The sequence below is a fragment of the Chiloscyllium plagiosum genome, unplaced genomic scaffold (assembly GCF_037043375.1).
Source record: "Chiloscyllium plagiosum isolate Xiang-an unplaced genomic scaffold, Cpla_swu_hap1 HiC_scaffold_24, whole genome shotgun sequence".
In the NCBI taxonomy this organism is placed as follows: Eukaryota; Metazoa; Chordata; class Chondrichthyes; order Orectolobiformes; family Hemiscylliidae; genus Chiloscyllium; species Chiloscyllium plagiosum.
The window spans coordinates 30,334,399-30,353,313 of NW_028270162.1; the positions used below are offsets into that span (position 1 = coordinate 30,334,399).

General features: G+C 39.7%; 1 protein-coding gene across 3 annotated transcripts in view; it reads left to right on the forward strand.

The window, feature by feature from the left end:
- Nucleotides 1–10,906, forward strand: part of anapc7 (anaphase promoting complex subunit 7) — a 49,470-nt gene extending 38,564 nt beyond the window's left edge. For 2 of the 3 annotated variants that reach the window (XM_043715695.2, XM_043715696.2), the window contains 2 exons: nucleotides 222–372; nucleotides 9,641–10,906. In XM_043715695.2, the coding sequence (XP_043571630.2) occupies nucleotides 222–372; nucleotides 9,641–9,830 (341 nt within the window). In that variant the 3' untranslated portion in view covers nucleotides 9,831–10,906. Of the gene's footprint in view, nucleotides 1–221; nucleotides 373–9,640 lie in introns of those variants that run through there. The other variant, XR_015761261.1, reaches the window with a different exon arrangement.
- Nucleotides 10,907–18,915: the final 8,009 nt, after the last annotated feature.

Consider the following 18,915-nt stretch of genomic DNA (forward strand, 5'->3'; position numbering starts at 1 on the left):
AGTAGGAGAATCACCTTTTCGGGTATAAGCCCTTCATCAGGAATGAGGTTTGTGGGCCAAGGGCACTGAGAGGTACCACACTGTTTGACTCTGATCTCCAACAGTCTTCACTTTCTCCTGGGTGAAATGAAGATCCAATATAAAATGATTTTATATTCTGCAAAGTGTGAATGTTTGAAGACTGCAGTCATGATTTCTAAAATCTTATTTATTCGTGATAGATCGAGAACAGAAGTATGAAGAAGGTATAGCTCTTCTGAGAAATGCATTGGCAAATCAGAGTGTGTGTGTTTTGCATCGGATGCTTGGAGATTTTCTCGTAGCTGTAAATGATTACCAGGAAGCAATGGACCAGTACAGCATAGCGTTAAGGTATGCAAAAGCATTATATGTTTATTATTGTCTGCAAATATTTTTTCCTTTTTAATGGTATTAATATTTAATACTGTTTAGAAACCTCCTGTCAAGGTGAGCATAAATGAACTGACTCAATTGTTCTCTGTATAAGAATTGCAATCAAATGAATTTAAATCTGTTTTAATTGATGTTTATACTCATCTGTGATTTGATTGACAACTTAATCATAGGAACGTAGTAAGAGGAGTAAGCCATTCAGCCTGTTGCACCATTGAATGAGATCATGGTTGATCATTGAGAAGTAATATGCTACAGTCAGGGCTAGATCTGAGAGGAATGTAGCTGTTGTAAGTGTATTGCCAAGTCAAGTTTGACAATTTAGAGTAATAGAACTGTACAGCAGGGAAACAGACCCTTCGGTCCAACTCATCCATTCGGACAAGATATCCTAAATTAGTCTAATCCCATTTGGCCCATATTTCTTTAAATCCTTCCTATTCATGTACCTATCCTTTTGCCTTTTAAATGTTGTAATTTGAACCTGTCTGCACCACTCTGGCAGCTCATTCCATGCACTCATCACCCTCTCGGTGGAAAAAGTTGCCCCTTAGGTCCATCTTAAATCCCTCCCACCCACCTACCCTTAAACCTATGGCCTCTAGTTTTGGACTCTTCTACCCTGGTGAAAAGATCTTGTCTATTCACCCTATCCATGCCCCTCATGACTTTTAAAAAGGTCACCCTCAACTGCTGATGCTCCAGGGAAAACAGCCCCAGCCTCTTCAGCCTCTCTGTATAGTTCAACTCTTTAACCCTAGCAACATCCTTTTAAATCTTTTCTGAACTCTTTCAAATTTCACAACACCCTTCCTATAGGAGGAAGACCAGAATTAAACGCAACATTTCAAAAGTGGCCTAATCAATGTTTTGTACAGCTGCAGCATGACCTCCCAACTCCTATATTCAATGCATTGACCAATAAAGGCAAGCATATAAAACACCTTCACTATCCTGTTTACCTGCGATTTCAATTTTCAAGGAACTATGAACCTGTATTCCAAGATCTCTTTATTCAGCAATATTCCCCAGGACTTTACCGTTAAGTGTATATGTTATGCCTGAATTGCCTTTCCAAAATACAGACCTCACATCTAAATTAAACTTATCTGCCACTCCTTGGCCCACCAGCCAAGCCAATAACAACCCGTTGTACTCTGAGGTTATCTTCTTGGTGTCATCTGCAAACTTAATACCATACCTCCTATGTTCACATCCAAATGATTTATATCAAAGACAAAAAGGAGTGGAACCAGCACCTGTGGTACACTACTGGTCAGGGGCCTCCAGTCTGAAAAGCAACACTCCAACACCAACACCACCCTCTGTTCTCATACCTTCAAGCCAGTTCTATATCTAAATGGCTAGTTCTCCCCGTGTTCCATGTGATCTAACCTTGCTAACCAGTCTACGGTGTGGAAGCTACAGAGGACTTTGGTTTGATATTAACTAAGGTAACATGGCTGTTTTCAGAAAGGAAGGATTGCAATGAAAATCAGTTTATAAAAATGGCAAGGTGAATCCTTGTGTTTGGGGTAAAGGAAGATCTTTAACAGAACAAGTCAGTTTGTTCAGTAATACTATTGATGCCTTAAGGAATGTACACTGCCTTAAGGAATTTAAATCTCCACAGCAAAATTGGTTTGAACATGTCCAACAAGGCAAATTAAGAGTAGTATTAGATTAAAGCAAGATGCTTACTTTGCCAATAGGAGGCAAAAGTCTTAGAATTAAGAAGATTTTAGAATTTAGCAAAGGATGGCAAGGCAATTGATAAAGGGAGAGGAAATAGCATATGAAGTAACCTAATAAGTTACATAAAATAGATTGTAAAAGCTACTGTAGGTATGCCAAGGAACTTGGGTCAATTTATACATAAATCACAAAGTTAATACAGAGTCAGCAAGCAGTTAGGGAAACAAAATGCTATGCTAGATTTTATTACGAAAGGATTGTGGTACAATGGTATTACACTGGATATTGTTGAGACTAAATAGTATGTGCAGTTATTATATCCTTAACTAAAGAAAGGTATACTTGCTTTGGAAGACACCTTTTTAATTCTCTCAATTGATGTGGATGTTGCTGGCTGGGCTAGCATTTATTGCCTATCTGTACTTGCTCTTGAGTAGGTGACGGTGAGCTGCCTTCTTAATTCACTGCTGTCTATTTGGTGTGGATCTATCCGCAATGCTGTTAGGGCGGGAGATTCAAGATTTTAACCCAGCAACACTGAAGGAACAGGAACTTACAGGTGGTGTTACCATGTATCTGCTGCCATACAATAGGACTATAATTAAATGGACTGATGTGCTGAGGAGTGGCAGATGGAGTTTAATTTAAATGTGAGGTGGTGCATTTTGGAAAGGCAAATCCGAGGAGGACTTAGACACGGAATGTTAGTTCCTGGGGAGTAGTGCCCAACAAAGAGATCTTTGTAGGATCATAGTTCCTTGAAGGTGGGGTTGTAGGTAGACAGAGTAGTGAAGAAGGTGTTTAGTACGCTTGCCTTTCATGGTCAGTGCATTGAGTATAGGAGTTGGAATGTCATTTTATAGCTGTACGGGACATTGTTTAGTCCACTTATGGAATACTGCATTCAATTCCAGTCTCCCTGCTTAGGGGAGGTGTTGTCAAACTTGAAAGGATTCAGAAGGTATTTACAAGGATGTTGCCAGGATTGGAGGATTTGAGCTATAGGGAGAGGCTGAATAGGTTGGGGCTATTTTCGCTGGAGAGTTAGAGGATGAAGGGTGACCTTTATAGATGTTTATAAAATCATGAGAGGCATGGATAGGTGAATAGCCAAGATCTTTTTTTCCCAACGTAGAGGAATCCAAAACTAGAGGGTGTAAGTTTAAAGTGAGAGGGGCAAGATTTAAAGGGGACTTAGGGGCAACCTTTTCACGCAGAGGATGGTGTGTGTGTGTGTATGGACTGAGCTGCCAGAGGAAGTGGTGGAACTGGTACAATTGCAATATTTTAAAGGCATCTGAATTGGTACATGATTAGGAAAAGTTTAGAGGGAGACGTCATATGCTATCAAATGGGACTTGATAGTATATTAGGATATCTGATAGGCATGGATGAGTTGGACTTAACTGTCTGTTTCCATGCTGTACAACTGTTACTATATTGTCCTTCATAGTAATGGTGGTGGGTTTAGATGTTGCTGTCCAAGGAGGCTTGGTGTAACAAATTTCACTGAGGACAAGTCTTCCCATCCAGACATTACTCTGAGGGAGGATTGAGTTGATTTAGGCTTATTTCCTAGAATTTAAAAGAATGGGAGACAATTGCATGTAAAAGATACAAAAAGCTTACATTTTAACATGGCAGATGTAAGACAACCTCCCAGGGTGAAGAGACTAGAACTGGGTTCACAGTATTGGAATGAGGGGTCAACCATTTAGAATAGGATGAGGGCAATCTTCTGTATTTCAAAAATTTTGAATCGTTGAAATTCTCCAATCCAGGGAACTATTGATATTCAGTTGTTGAGTATATTCAATACAGAGATTGATAAGATTTGTGGATGATAAAAGAATTTGAGGAATATGGGGCTAGGCATGAAGGTGACAAAAGTTAGGGACAATCTTGTTGAATAGAGGAGGTAGCTGGAAGAGCCAACTGACCTACTCCAACAATTGTGTTCTAATGGTCTAATCGTATACATGAAACTCAGTATCAGAATGGTTACACTTGTATTTCTCACCATTGAGGGAGTACTGTCCACTGGGATGAATCACAGTGACAACTTTCTCTGTGTATTTGTATTCAGTAATCAAAATCTTAAGAATCTTTCTTTTTATTTCCTTCAATATTCAACGAATTGTAATTTAGTTAGTTTTGTTTCAAATGCACATCATGGTATGTTGCTGAGCCATATCTACTGTGAAAGTTCTGTTTATTTTCTCGTTTAGAACATAGAACAGAACAGTACAGTTCAGGCCCTTTGACCCTTGATTTGTGCCAACCTTTTATCCTGCTCTAAGATCAAACTAACCTACATACCCTTCATTTTACTATCATCCATGTGCCTATCCAAGTGTCGCTTAAACATCCCTAATGAATCTGACTCTACTACCACTGCTAGCAGTGCATGTCACACACCCACCATTCTCTGTGTAAAGTACCTACCACTGACATTCCCCATAAACCTTCGTCCAATCACATTAAAATTATGCCCCCCCGTGATAGAAATTTCTACTGTGGGAAAAAGTCTCTGGTTATCCACTCTATCTATGCCTCTCATTATACCTCTATCAAGTCATCTCTCGTCCTTCTTTGCTCCAATGAGAAAAGCCCAAACTCCCTCAAACTTTCTTCATAAGATATGCCCTCCAGTCCAAGCAGCATCCTGGTAAATCTCCTCTACACCCTCTCTGGAGCTTCCACATCCTTCTTACAACAAAGCTACCAGAACTGAACATAAAATTCCACGTGTGGTCTAATCACACTTGGAATAGGGCTGCAGCATAACTTTGCAGAGGTTATCTGCATTCACATTTGACCTTCCAAAATGAATCACTTCACACTTTTCCAAATTGAACTCCACCTGCCACTTCTCAGCCCAGCTCTGCATTCTGTCAATGTCCCGTTGCAACCTACAACAGCCCTCAATACTATCCACAACTCCTCCAACCTTTGTCATTGGCAAATGTACTAACCCACCCTTCCACTTCCTCATTTCAAGTAATTTGTTAAAATCAGAGAGCAGAGATACCAGAACAGATCCCTGCAGAACACCACTGGTCACTGAGCTCTAGGCTGAATACTTTCCATCAACTAGCACTCTGTCTTCTATGGGCCAGCCAATTCTGTATCCAGACAGTCAAATTTCCCTGTGTACCATGCCTCCTTACTTTCTGAATGAGCCTACCATGGGAAAACTTAGTAAACATCTTGTTAAAATCCATGTACACTACATTCATTTCTCTACCATCATCAATGTGTTTTGTCACATTCTCAGTTCAATTAGGCTTGTGAGACATGACCTGCCCCTCACAAAGCTATGCTGACCCTCTCTCTAATCAAGCTATGCTTTTCCAAATAATCATAGATGCTGTCTCTCAGAATCCTCCAATAATTTGCCCACCACCAACTTAACACTGACTGGACTGTAATTCCCAGGGTTATCCCTTGAACAAGGGAATAACATTTGGCACCCTCCAATCATCTGATACTACTCCAGTGGACAGTGAGGATGCAAAAATCATTGCCAAAGGCATAGCAATCTCTTTCCTCACTGGTCTGTAGTAATCTTGGGTATATCCCATCTGACCTCGGGGACTTATCTATTGTCACATTTTTCAAAATTTCCAACACATTCTCCTCCTTAACATCAACCTGTGTGAGCGTATAGGCCTGTTACATGCTGTCTTTACAAATGACAAGGTCCCTCTCACTCATGAATACTGAAGCCAAGTATTCATTAAGGACCCCCCTACCTCCTGTAACTCCAGGCACAAGTTGCGTCCATTATCCCTGATCAGCCCTACCCTCACTCTGGCTATTTTCTTGTTCCTCACAAGTGTAGAACACCTTGGGGTTTTCCTTAATCCTACTTGCCGGGGTTTTTTCATGTCCTTTTCTAGCTCTTCTAAGTCCATCCTTCGGTTCCTTCCTGGCTACTTTAATCCTCTCGAGCCCTGTCTGATCCTTGCTTCCTCAACCGTAAGTAAGCTTCCCCCTTCCTCTTGACTAGATGTTCCACATCTCTTGTCATTCAAGGTTCGTTCACTCTATCATCTGTTCCTTGCCTCAATGGGACAAACCTTTTCAGCATTCACAGCAAGTGCTACCTAAACAGCCTCCACATTTGTCATGCATTTCCTTGAGAATATCTGTTCCCAATTTATGCTCCACAGTTCCTGTCTAATAGTATTGTAATTCCCTCCCCCCAATTAAATACTTTCCCATACCATCTGCTCCTATTCCTCTCCATAACCTATAGTAAAGGTCAGGGAGTTGTGATTGCTATCACCAAAATGCTCTCTCACCAACACATCTGACACCTGACCTGGTTCATTGCCAAGCATCAAATCCAATATGTCCTCGCCTCTAGTCGGCCTCTCGACATTGAGTCAGAAATCCTTCCTGGATGCACCTAATAAAGTCTGTACCATCCAAACTATTTGTACTAGATTAGATTAGATTACTTAGTGTGGAAACAGGCCGTTCGGCCCAAGTCCACACCAACCCTCCGAGGAGCAACCTACCCAGACCCCTATATGTACCACTTTGGGCAATTTAGCATGGCCAATTCACCTAACCTTCATATTTTTGGACTGTGGTTGGAAACCGGAGCACACTGAGGAAACCCATGCAGACACTGGGAGAATTTGCAAACTCCACACAGACCGTTGCCTTAGGTGGGAATTGAACCTGGGTCTCTGGTACTGTGAGGCAGCAGTGCTAACCACTGTGCCACCATACTAAGGAGGTTCCAATTTATATTAGGGAAATTAAAGTCACCCATGACAACAACCCTGTTACTTCTGCACCTTTCCAAGTTAGGTATTCAGGTGGTTTCAGGTAAGGTAGTTGCAAGAGTGCCATATTTGCTTGAGTGTCTAGCAACTGAGGTAGAGAATACTAGCTTGAGTTATCTTTGTTTTCCGACTGCATTAGGCCTCTTTTGAGTGTGATGAGGACAATGGCAGGTTTGGTTACTTCCCACAGCTGAGTAACTGATTTATTTCTTGGGCTGTAATATGAATTTATCCATGACACCATATAATTACTTCATACCTCAGCATAAGTTGCCATCTTGAGAAAAAATCTCAAGTGGAGATTGGGTGGGGATAAGATGACTTTCTTTTGTAGAGGCATAGAGTTACAGCATGGAAGCAGGCCCTTTGGCCCAACTTCCCCATGCTGCCCAGTTTTCACAATTTAAACTAGCTCTATTTGCCTGTATTTGGTCCACATCCCTCCATACCCATCCCGTCCATGTACCTGCCTACAATTTTGTCATTTACAAAACATTTACTCACTTCCACCACTGCCTCTGACAACCTGTTCCAGACACTCACCACCCTCTGTGTGAAAAGTTATTGCCCCTCTGGACCCTATTGTATCTCTCCCCTCTCGCCTTAAACCTCTGCCCTATAGTTTTAGACACCCCTCCCATCGGGAAAAGCTGTTGGCTATCTACCTTATCAATGCCTCTCATGATTTAATAGACCACTACAAGTTTACCCCTCTGTCTCCTACTTTCCAGGGAAAAGAGTCCCAGCTTTATCCAACCTCTCCATGTAACTCATCTTCCAGTCCAGGTAGTGTCCCAGTAAAACTTTTTCTAGTTTAATAGTCTCCTTTCTTTAGTAGGATGACCAGAGCTGCATGCAGAACTCCAAATGTGGCCTCACCAATACCTTGTACAGTTGCAACAAGGTCTCCCAACTCTGACCAATGAAAGCAACCAAGCTGTACGCTGCCTTCGCCACCCTGTCTACCTATGACTCCATTTTTGAAGAACTACGAACCTGTACCCCTGGAACTCTGTCTGTAGCACACCCCAGGGTCCTGCCATTGATTGTGTAAGTCCTGCTCTGATTTGCTTCACCAAAATGCAACATCTTTGCATTTATCTAAATTAAACTCCATCTTCCATTCCTCAGCCCACTAGCCCAGTTGATCAAGATCTCGCTGCATTCCCAGCTAACCTTCTTTACTGTCCACTACATCACCAATCATGGTATCATTAGTAAATTTACTCATCTAAATTCTCATCCAAAGCATTTAGATGAATGGTGAATGAGTGGACCCAGCACTAATCCCTGTGGCACACTGCTGGTCATAGACCTCCAATCTGAAAAACAATCCTGTACTATCACCCTCTGTCCTCTACAGTCAAGCCAATTTGGTATCCAGTTGGCTAGCTCTCTCTAGATCCGGTGAGATTTGACCTTACTCAACAACCTACCATGCAGTACCTTGTCAGAGACCTTGCTAAAGTCCATGTAGATGATGTCTACCATACTGCCCTCATCCACGTTCTTGGTCGTTTCTTCAAAAGCTCAATCAAATTCATGGAACGCTATTTCCCATGCAAAAAGCCATGCTGATGATCCCAAATTAGTCTGTGCCTCTCCAAATGCCTGTAAATCCTGTGTCTCAGAATCCCTTTTAACAACGTACCCACAATGGACGTTAGGCTCACTGGTCTGTAGTTCCCAGGCGTTTTCCTGCAGCCTTTCTTAAATAATGGCACAACATTAGCCACCCTCCAGTCATCAAGCACTTCACCTGTGGCTGTCTATGATAACGGTGCACGGTGCCCTGAAATTTCCTCCCTAGATTCCCACAAAGTCCTAGGATACACTTCAATAGGTCCCAGGGATTTATCTACCGTAATGTGTTTTAAGACTTCCAGCATCTCTAATGTAATGTGGACATTCTTCAAGATATTACCACTTATTTCCTCAAGTTCCCAGACATCCATACCTTAATGGTAAATATTAACAAGAAATATTAATTTCGGATCTTGCCCATCTCTTCTGACTCCACGAATCATGTTGATTTTTAAGCGGCCCTATTCTCTCCCTAGTTACCCTATTACCCTTCATGTATTTGTATTCTCCTTTTATATTATTTGCCCAAGCCATCTCGTGTCCCCTTCAAGCCCTCCTGATTTTTCTCTTAAGCGTACACCCGACGCCCTCTATACTCCTTTAGGAATTCACTTGATCCCAGCTGCCTACACGTTATATGCCGCCTCATTAACTCACTTTTGAAAGTGTCTCACTTAGCAGTCATCCCTTTGCCTGCAAACAGGCTGCCCTAATTTAGAACTTGATTTGTGGACCAGACCTGTCCTTTTCCATAGCTATTATAAAGCAGAAAATTAACTAGTTGTTTGGTCTTCCTTCTTAGAGTAATGTTCCATTTAGAGATCACCAGATCTTCACTGGTGTAATTTGGTGTTCAGATCCTAGAACTACAAACATTGCAACTGGTCTATTAACTTTGTGTGCTTAAATCCTTTACAAAATACTCAAAGAACATATTGAAATAATGCTGAATTTGTTAGTTTTTGATGCTTATCAGTTATATTTGAAGCTGTCAATTTTAAATAGTATATTGCACCACCACTCCCTCCCCAAAAAAAATGCCTTTGCTAAGATCTGCACATTATGGCCATGGTTGTAATTGCTTTTCATTTAACTTCAAAGTAATAGTTTAAAAAGACTTAGTGAGCAACTTGCTTTGCATTTTACAGCATGGATCCTAATGATCAGAAGTCTTTGGAGGGAATGCAAAAGATGGAGAAGGAAGAAAGTCAAACCGAGGCAGCACAAGAGGAGGATGTGGATGACATGGAAGGTAGTGGAGAGGAAGGGGACCTGGAGGGTAGTGATAGTGAAACTGCACAATGGGCAGATCAAGAACAATGGTTTGGCATGCAGTGAGAGAAGCATTGAAATGCTCTCAAATAATGACTTTTCAAACACCTAACAGACATGGAATCCTTGTTTCTGCAATTACCCAGATGGGTTGAATTTTATAACTATAATCATTGATTCACAATAAAGGAAAACACATTGTCCAGAATCTTAACTTTTATTTCATAAGATATATTTGTACAGGGACTATATGTTTTGTACAAACTTAATTTTATTCCTTTACAAAAGCTCCTCCCACTCTCCATAATGCGAATCCAGATCACTCAACTGATAGTGCCATTAAACTGGGCACTGAAATATTCTTGGTGTTGTTTTGCTTATAATTTACACATTTCAATTTGAGAATCTTCTTTCAAATTAATGAATTCAGCAAAGTGAGCCTTTTTTGTTTTGGCAAAGGGATTACATAAAATTCAAAACAAGGCTCTGAATGTTGAAATACTAATACTTCCATTCAAGAAAGCTTTAAAATTTAGTCTGCATGGCCAAGTAAGGGACGTTTGAAATAAAAAAAAGTGAATCCCGAAACTAAATTTTAAACAGCAATTGATGGGGTTTTTTATATCAAAGCTGTTCAGAGATTTAAAATGTTGACTGCCTTCACTTTTGTTTTGTGTTCTCTCTTTGAGGCATTCCCTATTGTCACTTTTTTTTTTCATGACCACATGAATACATTTTCAGCTACTAAGTTCCCAGTTGTTACTTGTTTGATTTTTACATTGCATCATTATGCAAGATTTACTTGAACATGTTTTTACTATTTGTTATTAGCTAGTTATTGTGTATGCAAATTAAATTTTGGACATTGCTGTATCGAAATTCACTGGACATCCTGGGTAGTATAACTTATTATTTCTATTCAATCTTTTTGATAGCTGTGATGTTTTGTGTGTATTCACCAGCCAGTTCTTGCAAGAACATAACATTTTTGATACCTCTGTGTATTTTGTAAAGTATGTGAGGTGGAATAAAATTTTGCTGTACTAATTAAAATGTATACAATGTATACATGGCAGTTATGAGCACCATTGTGTATGAAATGCATGTATTTTTCCTTTAAATAAAAATAATGTAATTATTAAGTTGTCATTTTGTGGTCAAAGTTAATTACATGCTTGTGTGTGAAATTATATGATTGGAAGTCTTGCTTTGTGTGTGAATCAGCATCTGTGGGGAAAACCTACATCACCTAAACCTGAAGTCTCCATCTTCAGTTTTCTTAAATATAGACAATAAATTTTCTTACCAACTAAGAACAACAGTTGGTGTCCAGCCTGCTAACCATGTTTAGTTTTCTGTACTCCCTCAATTGACCTCCCCAAAATGTATACTCCTCTTTGCATCAGCAATTGCTTAAAATAAATTATCAATGTGTTTTTGCTGACATATAATTGTTCAGATCAGATGTCATACCTATGCTTCAACAGGATGTTTATATGTAGGGTGTACCAGAACTGAGTCACACATTCACAGTTAATGGAGAGTTGCAAGCAGCAGGAAAAAAATATTTAAAATTCAAGTTTTTAAATATAATTAAAACTGTTAATTATGGAATTTTCTTTTAAAATGCAGTCCTTCTGCTAAGTGTTCAGTGTAATACCCCCAGTTCCTGAATTTCCAACTGCCCTCACCTTGGTCTCTGCATTTTCTCTCCCTTAGTCACTCCTGTTGTCTACTCAGCATATTCCTCCATTTATCTAATCAAGCTCCTGATTGCCTGGTATCCCTTCTAATACTATTTCATCCTGAGAATATTCCTATTTCCTTCAAAGCTGGAGTTAATCTCTTACTTCTGCAGAAACCCATGAAAATATTTTTCACTGCACCTGCAGCCCTATATGAAGTCACCCCATTTTAAGTTGTTTCACTTTCACATTGCATTGAGCCCTTGTAACTGACCATTGAGTTTTATTTCAATGTCTCATGATCAGTCATGTGACCTGATTGGTACTATTTTGAAGGGGTATCACCTCCTCCCTGACTGCTCCCAACCTTCCTACTGTCAACCACTTTCTTATCACCACTCTACAGCTTGTGGGTTTCCTCTGCAGCAGTATAATTCAAAGTTATTCTGGATGGGACTGGAAAGGAACAGCAAAAGTGGCAAAGTTGAGGATTGAGAGAGCTGGAGGATCCAGAAGCCAAAAAGATGGTAAGCATGAGAAGTGCAGAAAAATGGGAAATGTAGTTATTTTATATTTTAAACACATTTTACAAGTTATAGCAATTCAGCGATCTAAAATATTTCAGCTTGTAGTCTGAGATGTTAATGTTTTCTGACAAGAACATCTTGCAGCACTTAATTGTAACCATTGTTTCATTTCAAAGTTGCACATTTTAGGATTGCAATGTTAGGTGTTACTTCTTGCTCTCAGGAGTGCCAAAATATATTTCCTCTTTAATCATGCTCTTTATTCAAGTTTTAATATGATTTTAGTCAATATATAGTAATGTGATAGAGTGTAATGTTACACTTATTATTACAGAGAGACAATCACTAACTATTGTTACATTCCATGGAGCTTTTGCTCATTTGCAAATCAATTCACTTTGTAATTTTTCACTTGTGCTTACCCATAGGAACTGCTTTTTCTTGGTTCCACTCCTGATTGAAATATGTTCAGGATGTTTTTGAACATGGATGAGAAGAACTGATTTAGTACTTGGACTGAAGAGACTCTTTATGATTGCATCAGATGGGCTGAGTTTATTCATTTGGCCTATAGTCATTAACTATCCAAATCCAGACCACACAAAGTGCATTTGTTCAAGGTTCCCCTCAATGACTGACACATATGAAGCATTATCAACATACACCACAGAAATAAAGCATAGGAATCTTTTATAAACATTGGGGAAAGTAAACAAAAGTAGGAAGTTAACACCAGGAACAAGTTTTCACCAATGGTGCAATTAGAGGATTATATTTTCAGTACAGTCTATTCCAGGTGCTGAAAATATTAGTTTTTATCATTCTTAAATGTGAACTTTTCTTTCCATTAAAAGAAATTCCTAGATGTATTTTAGAGTGGTAACCTGTTAAACACATTTTTAGTTCTAATAGTTCTATCGCCACAATTAAATGGTTAATGTCTTGATTCCCACCTGTCATTAATTTAAAACCACTGAAAAATTACATTGTTTCATTAGTGTTTGCATACCATAATGTATTTAAGATGTGCTCGCTAGTGCAATTTAAAGAGATTCCACAAGTAGCAAGCAATTTACCACAAAGTGAAATTTAGCCATAGAGGTTAAAGGATTTCTGTTGATCATGTTATCTTCCCTGTTTCTCTTCAAGTAAATGTCATTGGATTATGCACATCCTCCATAAAACAAACAGCTGAGGCCAGAGTTTGAAGTATTCTCTGAAAGAGGGTATCTCAAAAATTGTAGCACACTTTTAACTTGGGTTATGTGACTTAAAGCTACAATTTTCTGACATTAATACTATTTAGACTTTGTTTTACAAATATGATGTTTCTGTAACTTTATCAATAGTGTCCAGTTTCTTCTATTTGTGAGATTAATGCTTTTAAGGTGCATTACAGTAAGTGGAGAAATTTTGAAATTGATTCTCAATTTCTCTGCTGTGGAAGTGACACCCACAAGATTGTTTTGGAAATCAGTGGTAGTATTTCAAGCCTTATTATCTGATGCCTGTTGTATTACATCAATTAATTTTCTTAAATAGATTGATGTTAAAATCAAACATTTTTAGCTAAACTGTATTTGAAATGGAGTTAATATAATATTTTTCAGTAGAAGAAGATGAAGTCTAAGGCCATTTCTGATTTCAATGATTGGCTATTTGGAAGATCACACTTCTAAAACATTGTGCAGTACCAAAATTTAAGTCTCTAGAGACTAGAAGGATTTAATCTCTCAACATAGTAGCTCACTTCATTTCATTTTAGATGTGTTTCTGCATTAAACTCAACTTTGGTAGAAGACAATCTGCAAATAATCATTTTAAAGCACATTAAAGATGTAACAAAATGATGCCTGGTATAATATAGTGGGTTATCGTTCATGTTTAGTAGGTCCCTTGTGCAGTGGTATTGTCTCTACCTCTAGGCTAGAATATTTGCATGGAATATACTTACTCTCTGCAACTGAGCAACAAAAAAATACTAACTTGAATTCTTGCACTAAACTTGCTACTTACTCAGTTGTCAGTGAACACCCATGGTGAATGTTAAACTGAGCGAAAATTTGAAGCATCTGCTTTGATTTCTGCAGATTACTTTAGCTCACTTTCTTTGGTTGAAAGCTTTGGAGCACAAAATCAAAATGCCAAATACCTCAGCAGGCCTAATATCAGCTGGGGAACAGGAAACAAGATTAGGTGAAATTTTTAATTTCTGCAGGGGTTGTGGGGGTGGTAGGGAAGATAGATGGTCACTTATACCTGTCCTTTGGTTTGCTGATGTGAAACCAGCACTCAGTTTGAAAGTTAGGGACAGCAGTGAAAAGTACGTGGTCACTCAAGCGCACGGAACAAGATTGAGCTCATCTCATTCAAAGCCCCATTTTGTATTCGAAGGACGGAGGTTGGTTCACTATTAGAACCACGTAGCAGGGAGGTGGTGAGGGTGAGAAGTGAACTACAATGGTAGGACTGAAGCAAGAGGCAACGTGGAAAGCTCAGGAGAAAGGAGTTGTGGTTGGTGTGAAGAATTCTGTCTCAAATCTGTGCATTCTATTGTACAGTCACTGGTTAACTTGAACCATGTACATAGAAAGCTAGGTCAACCGGCATGATCTCATGATGCAGAGGTTCTGAATAGCGAGACCTCCTTAGTGAGAGATGTATACTATGCCATGAACAAATTATTACTTTGCAAAATCCTCAATCTGTTAAACCTAACACCCTAATAACAAATTTACAAAGATATTTGCAAGAGGTGGAGAAACAAGTTAACAGTTCCTGAAGGAGGGGAAAATTAAAGACTGCACATTATAGTGCCAACAAGGGAAGGACAGTGCAGGAAATAGGATTGCTCCAAGTTTTGTTTGACTCACAAATGAAGGGCATCTTCCAGAACAATACCTCTATACCCCAGGGCTATGGCAAAAGGGAAGATGACACCAGGGATAAAGCAGATGAACTTCTAGTTTTGGACTCTCCCCACCCCCAGAGAAAAGACTTTGTCTATTTATCCTATCCATGTCCCTCATGATTTTATAAACCTTGAGGTCACTCCTCAGCCTTTAACGCTCCATGGAAAACAGCCCTAGCCTATTCAACGTCTCCCAATAGCGCAAATCCTCCAACCCGGCAACATCCTTTTAAATCTTCTCTGAACCCTTTCAAGTTTCACAACATCGTTCCACTGGGAAGGAGACCAAAATTGCATGCAATATTCCAAAAGCTGCCCAACCAATGTCCTGTACAGCTGTAACGTGACCTGCCAACTTCAATACTCTGACCAATAAAGGAAAGTATACCAAACACCTTCCTCACTATCCTATCTACCTGCGACTCTACTTTCAAGGAGCTATGAACCTGCACTCCCAGGTCTCTGTTCAGCAACACTCCCTAGGGCCTTACCGTTAAGTGTATAAGTCCTGCTCAGATTTGCTTTCCCAAAATGCAGCACCTCGCATTTATCTAAATTAAACTCCATCTGCCATTCTTCAGCCACTTGGCCCAGCTGATCAAAATCCCATTGTAATCTGAGATAACCTTCTTCCCTGTCCACTACACCTCCAATTTTGGTGTCATCTGCAAACTTACTAACTATACCTCTTATATAAATGATTTGGACCCGAGCATAAATGACGAAAAGTAATGGACCCAGCACCAATCCTTGGGGCACTCCACTGGTCACAAGACTCCAGTCTGAAAAGCAACTCTCCATTACCACCTTCTGTCTTCTAACTTCGAGCCAGCTCTGAATCCAATTGGCTAGTTCTCCCTGTATTCTAGAAGATCTAACTTTGCTAACTAATCTCCCATAAGGAACCTTGTCAAACGCCTTACTGAAGTCTATACATATCCATTGCTCTGTCCTCATTAATTTTCTTTGTTACTTCAAAAAACTCAATCCAGTTTCTGAGACATGATTTCCCATGCAGAAAGCCATGTTGACTATCCCAAATCAGTCCTTGCCTTTCCAAATACATGTACTTCCTGTCCCTCAGGATTCCCTCCAATAACTTGCCCATAAACGCTCTATAGTTCCCTGGCTTTTCCTTAGTACCATCATTTATGAAAAGTGGTATGTTAGCCAACCTCCAGACTTCTGGCACCTCACCTGTGACTATCGATGATTCAAATATCTCAGCAAGAGGATCAGCAATCACTTCCCTAGCTTTCCAGAGCTCTAGGGTGCATCTGATCAGGTCCTGAGGATTTATCTACCTTCATGCGTTTCAAGACATCCAGCACCACCACCTCTGTAATATGGATATTTTTCAAGATGTCACTATCTATTTCCCCACATTCTATATTTTCCACATCCTCCTTCACAGTAAACACTGATGCAAAATACTCATTTAGTATCTCCCCCATCTCCTGCAGCTACTTCTGGTGAGGTACTTTCCCCATTTTATTTGTGGATATCAAGTCAGGCAGACTGCAGGCTAGTGCCCATTTGTGACAAAAGCCTATAACAGAACACTGTCACTTCCAAGTTATTACAGTACAACCTCAGTTAAGCAAACAAAATCTCAAGGTCCCGATGCTTGGGTAAACCGTTATCCAAGCATTCGATTATTTGAACAAAATACTTGTCTATGTCGTTCAGATAACACAGGTTGCCCTTTATTGGATTCTTTAACTGACAGTCCCAGCTCTTCAGTGAATGTCCATACCTTGATTTCCTTAAATCAATCCAAATGTTCTGCTTTTTCCCTTATGAATATAAACTGGTCTTAGAGCAGTACGGGTTTTATGGAATTTGTGGTTTCTTCCTGTAAATCACATTACAAACACCGTGCATTCCTTGTCATCACTAAGGAAGTTGTCACTAACTAATTGGCACATTGATTATGCTTTGTGGCTAGATATATTCCAGGTGCTATCTGAGCTGCCCTAGACCCCTCGCAGTGACTGGCCAACCTGTTGCTCGTTATGGAGCCCCAATCTTTTAAAGGCTTTTGGCTGATCAGATTTTACAAGGAGACTTGTGTTGATTAGGTACAACACAAATTTGTTGTTGACTGCTATTCACCCTGGGGTTGATTGTGGTAGAATAGTGAAAAGCAATCCCCTTCTTGGTTTCAGAATGACCCAATCATTTTTCTTGGATGGGGTATGACAACACAATGGCTTTAAAGAGGTGTATTTTGTCCTTTTTTCTAAGAAAAGGCATGGTTGAGACAGTTGAGTAGTCTGCTACAAGCCAGTAAACAGACAACTGAAGGCACCTTGGGGTTTTTCTTTCAAAACAACAGTTGAAACAATTGCAGCATAATGGGGTAGGGTGTTTAGTATAAATAAGGTAGGTCCACAATATTACATTTAATGGCAAGTAAATGAAGCAGCATAATTTGAAAGGTGAGCGAAAACACATTTAGCTGACATTTTAAGTCATCATATAAATGCAAATGAACCAAATGCAAATAAAACAGAACTGCAGATGCTGGAGATCTGAAACAAAAACAAATTACTGAGTAACTTAGGTCTGGTGGCAGCTGCAATGAAAAACAGAACTAACAATGACCTATTGTCACAAATGATCAGAACCACACAACTCTGTAGCACTGAATTAGAGGAAAAAAGCTAATAAAATATAAAGTCACTTAATATTGTAAGAAACCACATTTTTCGATTCCAATTTATAGTCAAAAAAGTAAGTCAGACATAGCTATATAAGTAAAATACAAAGAGTATAGATGACTGTCCTTTTTGAAGCAGAGAAGTTGTTACATTGAGACAATGATGCCAGGAGTCTTTGAGTTAACAAAAAACGACCTGGAAACAGCTCTTGGATGGATCCACACAGTTTGATACAGATTGGAGAAAACAGTGAAGCCAGAAACATCAATGACAAAAACATCCAGAGACTCAAAGATTCTATCACAAGACCTAGGTCCAACCAGTTAACTACTGGATTAAATGAGGTGTATCACTCTTCATAGAACAGTGCAGCACAGTACAGACCCTTCAGACCTCAAGGTTGTGCCAACCTTTCATCCTAAGATCAAACCAATCTACATTTTATTATCATCCATGTGCCTAACCAAAAGTCACTTAAAAGTCCCTAATGTATCTGACTCTACTACCACTGCTGGCAATGCATTTCACGCATTCATCACATTCTGTATAAAGAACCTGCCTCCGACATCTCCCCTAAACCTTCCTCCAATTACCTTGAAATGACGCACCCTCATGATAGCCATTTTCGCCCTGGGAAAAAGACTAATTATTCACTATCTACGCATACCATCTACTGAGATACCTCTCCTCCTCTCCAATGAGAAAAGTTGAGGGAGCTTGGCCTTTCTTCATAAGACATGCCCTCCAGACCAGGCAGCATCCTGGTAAATCTCCTCTGCGCCCTCTCTAAAGCTTCCACATCTTTCCTATAAATGAGGCGACCACAGCTGAACACACTACTCCAAGTGTGTTGTAACCAAGGCTTTATAGAGCTGCAGCATAACCTGGCAACTCAAACTTAATCCCCCTAATGAAAGTCACCACACCATATGCTTTCTTAACAAGCCTATCAACCTGGGTGACAACTTTGTGGGATCTATGGATGTGGATGTCAAAATCTCTGTTCCTCCACACTGCCAAGAATCCTGCCTTTAATCTCAATCTGCATTCAAATTCGACCTTCCAAAATGAATCACTTCACACTTTTCCAGATTGAACTCCATCTGTTACTTCTCAGCCCAGCTCTGCATCCTGTCAATGTCCCGTTGCAATCTACAACAGCCCTCCACACTATCCAAATTCCATCAACCTTTGTGTCATCAGCAAACTTACTAACTCAACCTTCCATTTCCTCATCCAAGTCATTTATAAAAATTAGAAGAGATCCCAGAACAGATCCCTGCAAAACACCACTGGTCACCAAGCTCCAGGCTGAATATTTTCCATCAACTGTCTTTGGGCTAGGCAATTCTGCATCCAGACAGC